General features: G+C 37.8%; 1 protein-coding gene across 3 annotated transcripts in view; it reads left to right on the top strand.

Moving 5' to 3' along the window:
- The window catches only part of PLCL1 (phospholipase C like 1 (inactive)), a 212195-nt gene that overhangs the window by 161660 nt on the left and 32587 nt on the right, over positions 1–17948 (top strand). For all 3 annotated transcript variants that reach the window (XM_039347996.1, XM_039347997.1, XM_039347998.1), the window contains exon 3: positions 6407–6610. In XM_039347996.1, coding sequence (XP_039203930.1) covers positions 6407–6610 — 204 coding nt within the window. The remainder of the gene's footprint in view (positions 1–6406; positions 6611–17948) is intronic.

The following is a 17948-nucleotide window of genomic DNA, read 5'->3' on the forward strand; positions in this document are numbered from 1 at the left end:
CTTCCAATTTCTCCATGTTATTCTTACTCTCCCGAATTTTTCTACAACAATGAGCTAGTTTTTATTTTTTTTAAGTGCTCCTCTGTGGTTGAGAAATTAGATTACAATGAACCTGCACTATTATTTGAGATGCATTGTTTGTACACTTCTATATATAATTCTTATAATAGCCTTCCCATTTTTCTGGAAGGGAGGATGCACTTATACAGTTCTGGATAATACAATTCTGTGTATGAGAGAGAGAGGGAGGGAATGGGAGGGAGGGAGGAAGAGACAGACAAAGTCATACTATTTGGTGCTGTCCCATGAATTCAGAATTCTAGAAACTAGAAAATATTACTAATTGTAGAACACTGCTATTCAGAGAATATTATTATACTTATAAATCCATGACATAATCATAAACCTGTACTTATTTAAAAGTAAAACCCCGCTAAATACAGTGAGATTGTTTTTATGTAATCAAGTTTGTAATATTAAACTCTTCTGAACTTTTATCTTCTTCTCAAGCTTGTTCTCAGTTATACATGGACTTGCACGTATAAATGTCTTTTTAAAGCATCAATTCAATTGTTTAGATAAGCTGTTTCCTCTTAATTTTTCATTTTCAAGATATTTAGAAAACAAGGCTTTACTTGTAGAAGAGTCATGGAACATTTCCCATCACAAGAGCAAATATATTAGTAATAGGTTCAGTTACTGATATATATATATATCCCACAGTATGTAAACTTCAGTGATTTATGATTGGAGACCAAATAAAAAATAGCAATGTGACACACAATATGAAACGAATAGCAAGACAGATTCATGACAGATTGTTAAGACTGTTCTGGGCAATCCCTCTGCTAAATGGTCACCAGACCCCATACCTCCTGGTGGTAGCATTGCTACTTTCCTGGAAATTTTTAGTGAGAGATTGGAGAGTAAGAAGCATCTAATTTTTGTTTCTGACCAATTCATACAGTAGGAGAGGTGAGGATATAAACTCTGCATACCAAGTACAGAGGAGGAGACAGTGGAGTATGATAAGCGTTCCTGACTTAGTAGTGATAATAGCATCAAAACAAATACAAAATGATTGTATTAAGGGAATGCAATTAAAGCTTTTCACTTCCAATATGAAAGGTAAGGGATTAAATCATGCAAGCGTGAAGTATTCTTCTGGGTAGAAAATGTATTGTTCTGTAGATCGAGACGGCGAAAGACTGGAAATGATCTGTAACCATCGCAATCATTAAAAAGGATGACATCTAACCCAGTATGCTTTCTAATAAATGTTATGCTAAGACTTTTTATGTAAAACTGAATATTAACTGTCTCAAGAAAAGATTTTAATTGTGGTTTTAAGCGAGGCTTTTTGATTTGGGGGAAACGTCAATATTTTGAAAAAAAAATGCTGTTTTTATTGACCTGAAAACAGATTTCTGTTCAATTTTTCCTGAGGCAAAGCCAGCTTCTTCCTCTATTGGCAATCATGAATAACAGCTAATCATTATGTTCTGTGAAGATATCTTACTCCAGTCAAATGTAACATTCTACCACTCTCACACTCTTAATTTGCATGCAAACAGGAGTTAAGCAAGGATATATCCTTGCCCCCATCTTATTTCATTGTTATGCTAATGGTGTTATATGGACCATTTCTAAACAGGAATCTTGATGTCCACTAAAGCACCAATTATTTTCTGTGCTTCTTTATACTGATAACACAGACTTTTTTATGGGTATTAATCAAATACTATCTGGATGAGGATTTGGAAATAAATCATTCCAAAATGAAGGTGTTCCTTTTCACTGAGAAACAACAGCAGTAGAAATAGTAAAGTAGTGATTTTCAAATTGAGCAAGCAAAGCTGTTCCAGTACTCAGATATTTTCTTCCAGCCCTTCTTCCTGGACACATGGGACCCATGAAGAATCAGTCCTGGCTCAAAAGGCTGCAAACACAATTATTACATTTGTCAGATGCAATGAGAATACTTTAGTTCCTGCTGCAAAGTAATGCTAAAGTTTTGAGGTTTGTTTTTTTTAGTGTTCAGTTTTGCATTGATTCTGACCTCTCTCCCTCTGAAACAATTTAATTCAAATGTATTACGATTCTATTGTAAGTGCTTTCTTCTATTCCCAATACTTTGGATAGAATTAAAAGAATCTGCCACCTTAAATATTGGCTGAGACAATACTGTTAGGGTTTTTGGCTCGCTCAGCTTATTTTTGATAAGTTTATTTCTGCTTGGAAAAAAAAACCTTTTGCCATTTTTTTTCTTTTGTGGCATTTCTTCTGTTTTAATATTATATATCTTGATAGAGCTATGCTGTTATGATATGAATAATGAGTGATTTTATATGTTGCATTACCATGTATATTGCATTGTACAGAAGTATAGAAATTCTATGAAGCTTGCACTTTAGGATTAAAAACAATAATAACAAAAATAGATAATCAACCTAAAGAAATAATATGTAGTAATATGTTGGAGGGGAAATTGCAAACAAAATTCAATCACAATTATAAAACAAAAATCCAGTATCAGATAGTAGATCATACTCTATTCCAAGTCCCCTGGAAGAGCCAGATTTTTAGATCTTTACAAAAGCATAACTGGATCAGGCTTGTATGCCCTTCAGGGGAAGTGCAGTTTCATAGTATCTTACAGCCCAGAGAAAGCTAAATCGCCTAGATCAGGGGTGAGGAACCTTGGTTCTTTTATGAGTCATAAAAGAGCCAAGATTCCCCACCCCTGGCCTAGATTCTCACAAGAGGATACAGTTTGTACCTGGACTATCTTAACTCAGGCAAATCTTACTATCTGAGAACAGGAGAAAGTTGATCCTTTAGGTATACAAATCTGAAGTTATGAAGGGCTTTATAAGTGACAACCAACTTCTTGAAATGTATCTTGAAGATCACTAGCAACCAACACAGCCCACAGAGTCAACCTGTGTAAAATGGGGAGTGCCTATAACTATTCCCACTGCTGTATTCTGGACCAGCTGTAACTTCTGAATGATTTTCAAGGCTAGTCCCATATAGAATATTCTAGTAGTCAGGACAGGAGTTAACTAAAGAACATATGACTGTATGAAGGACCTTCCAATCCAGGAAATATCGCTATTGGAACATAAGATGGATCCATTCAAAGGCCATCGTGATCATAACTGCCACTTATTCATTGAGCTGGATCCAAAAACCCTGGAGGATCTTCAAATTATGCAAAGTTCCTCTGAGAGACTACAACCATGTTATAAACTAAAAGTGGTGAATCTCTGTAAATGGACGTTTCTTAATTTCAAAATGATCAGTCTTGTAGAGTTGAGCCTAAGGGTATTTGTCCCCTCCAAATCCTCAGCCCCAGGACCTGGATGGCACTGCCTGGACAGTCTGTGGCTGTTTCAGATCCCCCTATGTATCTTTCCAGTGTGTAAGAAAGTGGTAAGAATCTCAAGCAAGTGCATTGAGCTTGCTGGCTGGCCTGGAAAATTCTGAGAATTGCAATTCCTGAAAATCTGGAAGGCTCCAAGTTGGGGAAAACTGTGTACAGCAAAACATCAGTTGTAATTAACATAAAATGAATGAGCTTGTAAGATTTGCATTTAAACAGCAATGTTCTGCTAATATTTGTAGGTCAGTGAAGAGAATGGCTTGCAAGAATTCTTTTTATTTAGCCATAAAGTTGAGGTTTGCTTAAATTCTTATTGGGAAATTGTTGGATTTCTTTATACAAAGAAAGCCTATTGTAAACTAAAAATAAATGTTAATATTGCCAAACAACGGAAAGTTGCCTCTTCTACTGTTATAGGCTGTAATCAGTTCCATACACACAGATGTTCCATTCAATTTCTGTTCTGTTTGGATTACAACTATAGTAGCCAAATGTAGGTACAGAGCCAAGTTGGCTGGATGCAATTCAGGTGGCTTTTTCAGGACTCATGTCTGTAAAGGAATGCTGCATCTTGCCAAATTCTCTACTGCTGAATTGTGATAAGCAATAAAAAGTGTTCCTCGGAGTTAGGGGTTAAAGCTTGTAATAGATCATGGCTCTGTTCAAACTTCTTCAATTTGATAGACCCAGATCTGGAAAGGCTGTGCAATTTGAGACCCTTTAAACAAATAATCCATCAGCAAAAGCCTATAGCCAGCTACTAGACATCATCCCTGTATTTGTATTCTCTGACATACAATTAAAAACAAACTCCTTGTGAACTGGATGGTGGGTTGAAATGAGCATGCTGGGTCTGAATTACAAATGGATATGATAACAGAGAATATGTGATTAATTATTAAGGCCCAATCATAAATGCAGTTCACATTTGTTTGATTTTGTGATTACTCATTTATTATGATATTCAATACAATTGTCCTGGGTTAACAAAGTCAATCTAAGCTCAGAATCAGCTAGATACTCATTTACATCAGTGCTACAGCTCTTCTCTCATATAAAGGGCCAGGCTGTCTTCTGACTTACTATACCATGTTGGAAAAGAGTAGAGAAGTCATGGGCCCTATACAGCTCCATAGCACCCAGACACAGCACCACTGAAACTCAGAGGTATATGAGTTTTCAGAGGCCCATTAAGATTTTTCTTGTATTTTTATTTTCAAAAATAGGGGTGGAAATGGGAGGATAAGAATGGGAATGAAAAGCCTCTGAAGACAAAGTACTGTAATCGCCACCTTTAATTTTTACTTGTTTCCCCAAATGTTTTAAAATATTGTCAGAGTTCTAGGGCTGTTTGAAGAAGAATTGAAGGTTATTATTATAGGTGGAAATGGGAGCAGTTTGTTTACCAGAGGCTTTCTGCTCCCATTATAGGTGGAAATGGGAGCAGTTTGTTTACCAGAGGCTTTCTGCTCTTAAAAGCTCAGAAAAACAGGTCAAAGATTAGCCCTGTTCCTGTGACATCACCACCTTTCTTGTAATATCACCTAAAACATTTGCTACTCCACTCTTGGAACTAGAGTAAAATTAGATTTCCCATTTTGTAAGATTTGGCTCCAGTAATTCTTTATCGTAATAGCTGAAGACATCATGTTTGAAATATAATTTGGAACAAGATTTTGGGGTTGAATTTTTATCTTCAGTACCTGAATGTATAAGATCTGCCCCCTCTCTTTTAGCCTTCAGGAAAAGCCTTAATACTTGGCTATGCTGACTGTCATGGGGCCCTGAAAGAGAAGCTATTGGCTGGAGCTAATTGGTGCACTTAACAGAGAAGGCATCCCCACCTTTCTGCTCCAAACCCATGTTTTTATTTAGTTTTAATTTTCGTAATGTTAATTATTCATTTTATATTTATAATTGTTTGGATATTTGTATATTTTATCTCAGCGTAAGCCACTCAATCTCGTTGAACTATGAGATGGGTGGCAAATAAATTTAACAACAATAACAATAATAACAATAACAATAATTTGAATATAAATGATAGACCTAAATGTGTTTAGGACTGTTGTCATTTGCAAGAAACAAATACAGAAGAAAGCAGACAAAAACATTTCATGGGGGTGAATATTGGACATTATCCATGCACTAGAGGATGGCAGATGCTAGTTTTTCTCTCATTGTGCTAAGTTCAGTCCACTTTCTTGGCTCCATCTATGGTCTTTGCAGCAAACCACAGGGTCACCAGTATAATGATACATGCACAGTGATGCCATTACACACATGCCCTCATTACATACTTGCATCCTAGTGTCTGGCGCAACTATGTAAATCATGACATATGTGTGTTGATGTTGTTATTCATATTTTCATGATTTGCCTTTTCTTACTCTCCATCCATAGAGTGTTGTCCCTTCAGTGCTGCAGCCCAAATTCTCTAGCTTTAAATAAAAGCTAAAAATACTAATTGAAGATGTTGGGTGTACCATTTCTTTCTCTTCAGTGTTATAGTGAATACACTGTGGTTCTGATTTTGAGTACTTCAAAGTACTCGAGCCTTTTTAAGTGTGCCATTTTGGTTTGAAAAGAAATGCACAGAAGTATTTTGAGTTTTATAGAAAAGGGTATGTTACTTATGGTAAGCCATAGTTCTCTTCAACGCAGTCAGAAACAAGATGAATTGGTGTCAATCAAATGTATATCTCTGTGAAAATTCGTTCTTGCAGTTTGTGTGTCCTATTTGAGGTACCGACCCTCTAGACTAGGTCCCACCAATATTGAATGTGGTAACTACACTTGTCTTCTTAATTTATAAATTATGGTAGTCTGTGGAAATTAAGATAGACTTCGAAGCCAACAGTGCCATCCATCCCTGCTGCTACCTGTGATGGCACTGTTGTCCAACCATGGAGACACTAATAATATAATACTGATTCTGAGTCTCACCAGTCTGTGAAATACTGTACATGGTGATAATAGTTTGCAGTGAGAATAACTGGCTTTTTTTCCTATTTTCAATAGAATTCCATTCTCTCTGTGAAAGAACTTTGTGGCCTCCCACCGATTACCAGTCTGAAGCAATGGATTTTAACCTTGGTTTCACGGCTTATGAACAGTGACAGTGTCCCTTCAGTAGCTCTCTGCATGAAGGACAACTTTCCTTATCTAGAACCATTGGGAACTCTGACAGATGTGCAGAAGAAGGTTCTAGCTGCTTATGACCAGGTTTGAGCTTGCCTATAGTTTTTATTTGTATTATGAAAAATATTTGAATTCGAAAGAAGGAAGCAGGCCATTCAATTTGCCTTGCACAGTGCAGAACAAGAGTATGCTCTATTAGATTTTCTATTAGTGTGGCAAAAAAATAAGCTTTTTGTCAGAAGAAATCCAGTTCTCAGTCACATTTTAATAAGGGTTTTAACAATTGATCCACAAATGTTTTAAAGAGCTAGATATATTTAGCTCACCAAAGAGAAGGTTAAAGAAGACTTGATAGGCATCTTTAAATATTGGAAGTGCTGTTGTGCAGAAGATATGAAAAGAGACAAGGTTAAACAAGATCAAACTCAGTAAATGGAAATTTAGGAAGCATATTTTCGCAGAACATTTAGAGATAGCTTTTAACATCATGAGGGTTTTTTTCCCGTAGAAAAGACTATTTTAAATGGTGATATTTTTTTTCTGGAAATATTTAAGCAAAGTCTGGATATTTTAATGATATTCTGCACTGGATGAGGAACTGGAATAGCTGTCTTGACATCAATATCCAATTTTTTGATTCTGTGATTCAAATTGTCACTGAAATTACTTTAGGACAGAAATGGAACAGTTGGCAGATTTAAGAGAAGAATTGATATCAATTCTAACAAAAAATATATCCCATATTGGTAAGAAGGGAAATTTTGGGAGTTGATGGGGAAGGCTAATAGAAAGCAGTGGAGAAATTGTGACAATGAAAGACAGAGAAATATGCCTAGGAGAGTGCATCCCTGAACACCAGCTAGTAGTTTATTATTTATTTATTTATTTAGGATTTGATGAGAACATGACAGAAAAGCTGTCAGAAGACAGAATGAAAACTTAATCTCCCACCCCTGGATAATCTCAGTCATACTTCCAGCTGGGAAACTGAGTATCCTAGACCGTGCTAAATTCAAAAATGCCATCAAGCTTGGCATTCAGACAAATCAGAGGTCAGTAGACACATAGAAATAAACCACATTTACACACCATGCAAACGAGACAATTAAAAAAGCTAAGAATGAAACCAAATGACCAGAACACATCCTATCCATCACCCACCATTCATATAAGCAAGTATTAACACTAGGCATAATCATCAATCAGAAAATGATAGTCTAATCAAGGAACTACCAAGGTGAAAATCACACCCCCACCAACATGGCAGGACAAGCCTTTGTATGTAAACTGGGAGCAAACTCCACATTGACTCACATTGAGGATGTTACCTAGTTCGTAATGAAATGTTTGCAGCCAAACAACTAAGTTCAGAGAGCACCAAAAACTCCACAGTAATATAGATTTTTTTTTATACATTGCCTCATATTTGATGATTATTCAACGGTAATGTAAATCTTTCACATTGCCTCATGATGTGCTTATTAGCAAGTTAGTTAAGTGTGGACTAGACAGCATGACAATCATATTTATTTATTAAATTTATATGCTGCTCATCTGAGCGATAAGGTGATTCTGGGTGGCTTACAGATGATAAACAAGGTGAATATAGAAAATAAAATTTTTAACAGTTATATAAGAGCTATATATAACTATATATAACTTATATAACTATATATAAGAGGAACGTTTCATGCAAAGATGGGCATGATAAAGGACCAAAATGGCAGAGACCTAACAGAGGCAGAAGAGATTAAGAAGAGATGGCAAAACTACACAGAAGAACTATACAAGAATGAGCTTAACATCCCAGATAACCACAATGAGACGGTCACTGACCTCGAACCAGACATCCTAGAATGTGAAGTGAAATGGGCCTTAGAAAATCTGAGCAACAACAAAGCTAGTGGAGGTGACAGTATTCCAGCTGAGCTATTCAAAATCTTAAAAGACGATGCAGGAAAAGTGCTACACTCAATTTGCCAGCAAATTTGGAAAACTCAACAGTGGCCACAGGATTGGAAAAGGTCAGTTTACATTCCAAGTCCAAAGAAAGGCAATGCCAAAGAATGTTCAAACTATCACACCATTGCACTCATTTCACATGCTAGTAAAGTTATGCTTAAAATCCTACAAGCTAGACTCCATCAGTATGTAGATCGAGAACTACCAGAAGTACAGGCAGGATTTCGAAGAGGCAGAGGAACTAGAGATCAAATTGCCAACATACGCTGGATCATGGAGAAAGCTAGGGAGTTCCAGAAAAACATCTACTTCTGCTTCATTGACTATGCAAAAGCCTTTGATGGTGTGGATCACAACAAATTGTGGCAAGTTCTTAAAGAGATGGGAGTACCAGACCATCTCATTTGTCTCTTGAGAAACCTATATGCGGGTCAAGAAGCAACAGTGAGAACCGAACACGGAACCACTGATTGGTTCAAAATTGGAAAAGGAGTCCGGCAAGGCTGTATACTGTCGCCCTGCCTATTTAACTTATATGCAGAGCACATCATGAGAAAGGCAGAGCTAGATGACTCAAAAGTTGGAATTAAGATTGCCGGGAGAAATATCAACAACCTAAGATATGCAGATGATACCACTCTAATGGCAGAAAGTGAAGAGGAACTAAAGAGCCTCTTGATGCGGGTGAAGAAGGAGAGTGCAAAAGTGGCTTGAAACTCAACATTAAGAAAACCAAAATCATGGCATCCGGCCCTCTCAATTCCTGGCAAATAGATGGGGAAGAAATGGAGGTAGTGACAGATTTTATTTTTCTGGGCTCCAAGATCACCTCAGATGGGGACTGCAGCCAAGAAATTAAAAGACGCTTGCTCCTGGGTAGGAAAGCTATGGCAAATCTAGACAGCATTCTAAAAAGCAGAGACATCACCCTGCCAACAAAAGTGCGTATAGTCCAGGCCATGGTTTTCCCAGTTGCAATGTATGGCTGTGAAAGTTGGACCATAAGAAAGGCTGAGCACCAAAGAATTGAGGCCTGTGAACTATGGTGCTGGAGAAGACTCCTGCGAGTCCCTTGGACTGCAAGGCGTTCAAACCGGTCAGTCCTAGAAGAGATCAACCCCGACTGCTCTTTAGAAGGCCAGATCCTGAAGTTGAAACTCAAATACTTTGTCCACCTAATGAGAAGGAAGGACTCACTGGAGAAGGGCCTAATGCTGGGAAAGATTGAGGGCAATAGAAGAAAGGGACGACAGAGAATGAGATGGCTGGATGGAGTCACTGAAGCAGTAGGTGTGAACTTAAATGGACTCCAGAAGATGGTAGAGGACAGGAAGACCTGGAGGAACGTTGTCCATGGGGTCGCGATAGGTCGGACACGACTTCGCAATTAACAACAACAACAAGAGCTAATACCAAGCAGGTGGATTGCATGAGGGTGAGATCTTCTTCTTATCCCATCAACTACCTCCAACAAAGGAGGCCTCCATTGTGTCCCAAGCCAACTGGCAAAACCAGATTTTACCCCTCCTCCCCCTCAGAAGACCAAAAGGGTGGGAGCAGATATCACCTCTGACAGTAGAAGCTTCCACAGGGAGGGGCCACAGCAAAAAGCCTCTTCTCTTCGACACTAAAAGCTGAAATTAACATCCAGGGTCCATATCCTTTTCTGCTGGAGGGAGTGGGACAGGGTAAACTCCTTGGGCCAAGACAGCTCCTCAGATGCCCTGGATCCATGCCATATATATTTATTAAATTTATATGCTGCCCTCTTACTATCAAAGTGACACCTATACAAGTACAGATAGTCCTCACCTTACAACCACAATTGGGACCAGAATTTCTGTTGCTAAGCAAGACGGTTGTTAAACAAGCTGTGCCAAATTTTATAACCATTTTTACCATGGTTGTTAAAGCAAGTCACTGCAGTTGTTAAGTGAATCATGGTTTCCTCCATTCACTTTACATGACAGAAGTTGGCTAGGAAAGTCATAATTGACCATGATATGATCCTGGGATACTGCAATCATTGTAAATATACGCTGATTGCCAAGCCAAATTTTAATCACATGACTATGGGGATACTGTGACAGTCATAAGTGTGAGGACTGATTATAAGTCACTTTTTTCAGGGCTGTTGTAACTTTGAATGATCACTAAATGAATGAATGTAAGTTGAGGACTACCTACATTCAGAAATGTTACAACAAGGATCAGACCTGGGTCCTTTTATGTTTTAGTATTTTATTTGTGTTTTTGAATGAAGATGTTTATGAAGTTTGCAGATAATACAAAACTGAATAGTATAGCTAATACTCTAGAAGACTGGAAGAAAATCACAACTAAATAATAAAACAAAACGAAAAAGGCTTTAGTGTAGGGACAATGCCACAACTGATGAGGTTAATCCAAGACATAGTTATTTCTATTGTTTTATCCAAGCCCTCATCTCAAAAAATAATGTTAAGATTATAGCTTGGATATTTTAGAACAGAACTGTGTTTTTTTAATGTAGTAATTGGCATATTATTGTTATTTGCAGAGATGATAAATCTGATGCTTTAGAATGTAGAGATGATTTTGATTGTATTGTAGCCTTGAATTTATACTCCGAATTGCCACAGACAGGTTTGATTAGGAGCAAGCAGGACAGAAATATGATAGATAAATAAATCACCAAAACATATTTTTTTCTAAACCAGTGACCTCGTCTGATTTATTCCAGTTTATAGGTAATAGACAGCACCCCAAATTTAATATCAATGAAATTAGAAAAAATACTTCTCTTTTATTTACAACTAAAATATTGGCATATAATAAAATGTCATGTTCTTCTTGCCCCCTCCACTTCTGAGTAATTCCTCTGATATTTCCAGAATTTAGATTAGGTAGGCAGAGGATTCTAAAACCAAATCTAAATAAAAGGCAAAGGAATGCATCCTTGATACAACTCTCAGTATAAATGAAATGAGAAAGCACGTGATTAATAATCACCTGTCATTCAGGAGCTGACTGAAATACATCAATCCAAAATATAAAACATTGCAGAAATAAACCAAAATAAATCAAAACTTATTTCAAAAACTGCCAAGAGGCTATTTTAAAGCTTGCTTGACAGCCTATGAAATTATAGCTGTTAGATCTTGCCTGTTTTGAGTTAAAGCAAGAACATCGGTGAAATTTTTTTTATTAATGGCCATATATAAATACAACCTCATACTGTGCAGTAGAATGAGAAGAATAACCTATAATATGTAGGCAAAGTAGCTTTTAAAATCTTAGCCTCCATGTTTATCAAGGAAGCGTAACACATGTAAAAAAAAGGGAGAAAGAAACTCATTTAATTCACATTTGAAGGTGATCCTATCTACTTTTTAAAATTTTTAACAATGTATAAAGTAAAAAATTAATATTCAAAGTTTACATTTCCTGAATTTTGCAATGCAGTTTGTCAACAATTTAAAGATGCATGCACTCAGAATGTACAAAATTTATGTTGTTAGAGACTGTTCTTTATACAATTGTGTTAACTAGGCCATTTTTTAAACTTAGAAATGCATATACCTGTATTGAGAAATACAATCTATGCTACATGAAAATTTTAGTATAGACTTTTTTGGGGGAAAAAAACACAAATGGTTGATTAATAGAATTTCACAAATTGCAAACAAGACAAGGTGGAAAAAAACATCCTATTCTTATTGGAAGTAAATGTCAAATGCTTGGATCCTAGCGAATAGGAGGCAGAGACTTCATTGTTCCCATCCCAGTTACATTCTATCTCAAATCTTCCCTTTGTTCTGCACTATAGTTAGAACAAGGGTCTTCAAACCTGGCCGTTTTATGGCGTGGACTTCAACAAGTCATGTCTGGCTGAGGAATTCTGGGAGTTGAAGTCCACAAGCATAAAACGGCCAAGTTTGAAGAACCCTGACTTAGAATGAGGAGTTCAGTTGCTGATATGGGAGACTTCTTAAAATTCTTTGCTTCAAAAACCTATTCCACATTGGGGTGAGAAAATGATTTTAGGATGGACGTGCCACCCAAAATCCCCTCACCTTCCCATGCACTATGGTGAAAATTGCCCTCCACACCAGTTTGGGGTTGTGATTGGGCTGCAGAGCTAAGATCATGGAGACAGAGGCCCAGGTCTACTTTCAAGCCATGGAAGTTTGGTAGGGGATTTTAGGCACCTTGTCCTCTTTTACCTCAGACTACCCTTGGGATAAATTGCTGGGTTAAAATCTGAGTAGCACTCAAGGTGTTTACAGTAAATACAGCACATACTGGGACAAAATAAAAATAAATACGTAATTTTAAAAGCATCATAACAGGTCAATGCAAACATGTATAAAATAAGGACTTTAACCCTTAGCCACAGTTCTGTTCTATTACATTTAAACATTATATTTATTATGAAAAGTAATATAAAATAGCTTGTGAGGCAACTTGTTTCCCATGCTTTAAAAGTATTTTGACCAGGTAGCCAGAATAGTCCAGTTACCAGGCGGTTAGTTTGTTTGACTAGCTTTTCATTTTGGGGGGCGGGGTATTTTTAAAATATTATATTGGAATCTGGATTCAAATACTTTGTTTCAAATTGAATGTATTCTTTTTCCTTTTATGACCTCTACTCACATATATGTAGACACTGAATTCTAACATATTTTTATCTTATGTTGGGTTCTTTTAATATCATCTTTCCTTTAGCTTTCATGTAAGATTCTTCACTGAAATGACTCTGGATTCATTTGCATTCCAATTTCTCAGACTATGCAGTCATCTCCTTTTTTGTGTAGTCTGAGGAAGTGGCTGGCAGCAAGGCCCCATAATTAATTTTGTTCTTTTTATGGAAAGCAAAGAATTTATGATGTGTGTGTGTGTCCCGGTAGGACAATATCTGGAACATAATTGCTCTCTCACTTGTCCTGCAGTTTCTCTCTATACTGTTCAGATTTGTTTTATTAGAGTTGGGTTTTTGTTTTGTTTTTACAATTTTTATTTCATTGCAATTTCCAAAATTATGTCTATTTGAATATAGTAATGCAACTTATATTAATGAGAATATTCTCAAAGCTATAGAACTATTTGTCATCCTACCTCACAGGGTTGCTGTTGTGGGGAAAATAGGTGGCAGGAGTATTAGAGCTACTCACCACACACAGAAGCACACAGAGAGAGAGAGAGAGAGAGAGAGAGAGAGAAATAATAAAGGGGATAAAAATGTAATCATCAAAATCCCATCCTCCTCTTTGTTCCAAAATGGAAAGAAGATAATTTGTTTTTCATTTTTTTCTTCTTTGAGATCATTGCAGATGACATGGGGTTATTTGGAAATGACTGGGCAACATTTTTTTAAGATTTGCTTATCTAGCTGAAGGGGGGGGGGATTGGAGTACTCCAAGGTCCCTTCCAACTCTATTAATCTGTTATTTATTTAAAATACAGTATTTATTTAATCTATAATACATTAATGTTTAAGACAGAATATAGTTTCTTAACTAATTTATATCTTCTGCTGTATATTTTAGCCATTATTTTTAACTTAACGTAGTGTTTGGATCCAGCTTTGGAAAAATATTGTTTTAAAGGACAGCATGTACATTTTAAAAGTAGAAATAATGTATTATAGTAGTGAAGTGAAAGTTCCTGAATGATGCCATCATATATTTTAAATTAAATTCATGCATGAAAAATTAAAAACAGGCTTTACAAAAGAGAGAATCTGAAATGACCTATATCAGGGGTGTCAAACTCAATTTCATTGAGGGCCACATCAGCATTGTGGTTGTCCTCGGGGGGCCAGGTAGGTGTGCCCAGGGTGGGCACGGTCTATTGGATGGGCGTGGCTGGAGTGGGTGTGGCCTACTGGGAGGGCATGACCAGCTCTTCATTGTTCATGTCAAGGATGCCTGTTGGGGCCTGGGCAGGAGTGGGACAGATCTGAGGGTCTCTGGCAGAAGAGGGTGGGACCAGGGCAAGTGCCAAGGCATGGTCCACTGGAGGAGCCTCACTATTCCTCTCAGGCCATGCGGGGTTGGGGCTGGATGGTGCTGCGGGCTTCCTGGAGTCCTGGGCAGCAGAGGTCAAAATGCCCAGCCCAGCCCTCAAGCACCCGCGGCACCAACCCAGCCCCACTTCCCCAAGGGGGTGCCCAGCTGCACTTAGCTCCTCCTCAAAGCTGCTGCTGCTGTGCTTGCTCTCCTTAGCCAGGTTGCTCGTGATAGGTATAAGGGCAAAGTCAGAGGGAGGCCCACTCCCTCTCCATGGGAGGAGACCTGGCTTTGTATCCAAAGCTTCCTTAGCAATAGGATGGGAGACCCCCAGGATAGGCCAGGAGGAGGGGGCAAGGGGATGGTGAAAGGGCAGCAGGGCAGGACTAAGGTAGGACTTCCCTCAGACCCTCCCTCTCCTTCCTTCCTTCCTTCCTTCCTTCCTTCCTTCCTTCCTAAGAACAGAGTGGTGGGAAAATATTTGAGATGAGGGAGGGAGAAAAACAGGCAAGAAACACAGCTGGGGAGGTGTCACCCTTCGTGAGGAATGAAGAAATGCACCATTGCCTGGAAGTGGCCAGCACATGGCCCTCACCTACTTCACATATCTGGTTTGGTGGGCTTTGGGGGAGGGGACACCATGAGCAACGTGAGAGTCGACGTTACCTGTGCAATGCCATCCAGCCCCCAGCCTGCCTAGTTTCAGCAGGCAGCGAGGCACTCTCCTCACAGCGCTGAGAGGCTGAGCTGGACAGTGCAAAGCTCGCCAGTTTTGCACCTTGCTGCCTGCTGAAATCGGGCAGGCTGGGGGATGAGCAGCGGCACGCTTCTTTTTGGATTTGCGCCGCCTGGCTCAGCCTCTTGGCGCTGTAAGGACAGCGTCCCACTGCCTGCTGAAACCTCTCCCCCAGAGCCCATCAAGTTGGATATGTGAGGTAGGCGAGGGCCATTTGCTGGCCAATTCCAGGCGATGGTGCATTTCTTCATTCCTCACAAAGGGTGACACCTCCCCAGCATGCGCCCAGGGGCGGGGCCAACGCAGCAGAGGCTGGTCCCTTGCTGTTTTCAGATGGCCTTGTGGAGCTAAGACTGAATGCATTTCAGCATAGATGGCCACCACAAAATTGTACATTGGCTCCCGGGCGGCCTGGGCCAGGGCCAAGACTGCGGGGGCCATTCCCTCACTGTTTCCAAGATGGCTTCGCAGGCCACATGAAATCATGTTACGGGCCGCATCCGGCCCCTGGGCCTTGTGTTTGACATGTCTGGCCTATATGATCTCCTCCTTCTCTCGCAGATATAGGGAACTATGTGTAAATGGCACATCATTCTGATATAGAAAGACAAATGTATTGACATGATACAGTATTTCTTTCTTTATTGCAACATTGTGTATTGTGTAGAACATTGGACTGCATTATAAACATGATCAACACTGTACTGTACCAGAGCTGTGTGAAAATACAAGCATATAGCCTGGGCCCACTGGCCTCTGAAAACCCTTTTCTATAGCTCCTCAAACTCTCAGAAACTATACTTTCAAATTTCAGGGGCTCAATGCCAAGAAATAAATGCTATTTCCCGTTGTTTTTCAGCTGTCCTGTATATGCATGAAAGAGCAGGAGCTGCAAATTTTTCCCATGAAAGCTGCAGTTACGTTGTAAAAATACTGCATTTTCTTACCACTCAAGTGTATGTGTGTATGTGTGTGTGTGTGTATATATATATATATATATATATATATATATATATATATATATATATATATATATATATATATATATATTATTAAAAGTTTTACAATTTTACAATAAGATCCCTCTCCCACTACCTCCCTACCGTCCCAAAAACCCTCCCCCCCTGTTCCCAGAGCTGAATACAGGGTTAACTAGAACTAAGAATACAAAACATTTAAACTTAAGTAAACCTCAAACAAAAGTTACATTAAAAAAAAATCCAATATATATATATATATATATATATATATAAAAAAGTCCAATATATATATATAATAAAAATACTTATTATCTTAAACTTTAAACTTTAAACATAAATTATTCAAAAGCTAAATAATATCTTTTAAATCATACTTATACTGTATAAAGTTTATCCATCTTTTCCACACCAAGAGATATTTCTCTTGCGATTGATCTTTCAAATAAGCCGAAATTTTTGCCATTTCAGATAAATAAGAAACATTAAAAAACCATTCTTCCAAGGCAAAAATTCCTTCTTCCAATATTGTCCTATCAACAACCTTGCCGCTGTAATTAAATTTAACATTAAAATAATTTCTTTATCATCACAATCAACAATAATACCTAACAAAAACAATTGTGGAGTGAATTTTATCCTTCTTTCAAAAATTTTTTGAATATTCCACCATATCTTTATCCAAAAAGCTTTTATACTTTTACATGACCACCAAATATGATAATACGTTGCATCCAAACAACCACATCTCCAACATTTAGGTTGCAAATTTGAATACATACGAGACATCTTTTGTGGATCAAGGTGCCATCTATAAAACATTTTATAAAAATTTTCCCGTAAATTTTGAGCTTGCGTGAATTTAACATTCCTCACCCAAATTATCTTCCATGTTTCTAATAAAACCAGCTCATCAAAATTTTGAGCCCATTTAACCATGCAATCTTTAACTAATTCTGTTTCTGAATCCAACTCCACTAGTACATCATAAATTCTTTTTATATGAGATCGACTTTGATCTTTAATTTGTTTCAACAAATTTTCATCCTCTCTAATCAAACCCACTTTATAATCTATCTTCCACCTTTCCAATAATTGTCTATACTGAAACCACGAATAAATAATATCTTCTTGTGCTAATTCATCTATATGTTTTAATTGCCAATTCTTCCCATCCCAATTAAGTAATTGTTTATAAGAAATACTGTCCATCTTCACTCCTTTCCTTATTCCTTCTATTGCATGCCCCGGGATAGCCCATAATGTATATATATATATGTGTGTATATAAAGTGTATATATTTTTAAAAAATCATAACACAAATGCCTTTAAAAAAAATCCCAGGGAGTCTACAATGTTTTTGTGCTTGCTAGAATGTTGTATGGAATGTGATTGAGCAAAAATCTTGGTATCTAGTAATGCTTCCACCAGGGCACTGCTATCTTTTTGATTTTTGCACTTTTATTTTGTCTTCCTTTCTTTTATGTTGTAATAACAATTATTGGAAGCCATATGCTCTCCTATTAAGGAACAATATTTTGACATCCATTCAGTATCATTTTTTAAAGTGACAAACTGCTACAAGATTCCCTGCTTTCTCCTAAGGAAGATTCGTTCCCTCTCTCCCTCTGTGTGTTTGTATGTGTGTGTGTGTGGAGAGAGAGAGAGAGAGAGAGAGAGAGAGAGAGAGAGAGATTTATCTACTCTCTCTCTCTCTCTCTCTCTCTCTCTCTCTCTCTCTCTCTCTCTCTCTCTCT

Source organism: Crotalus tigris, unplaced genomic scaffold, assembly GCF_016545835.1.
Source record: "Crotalus tigris isolate CLP2741 ecotype Arizona unplaced genomic scaffold, ASM1654583v1 scf7180000018105.1476442, whole genome shotgun sequence".
NCBI classification, from domain to species: Eukaryota; Metazoa; Chordata; class Lepidosauria; order Squamata; family Viperidae; genus Crotalus; species Crotalus tigris.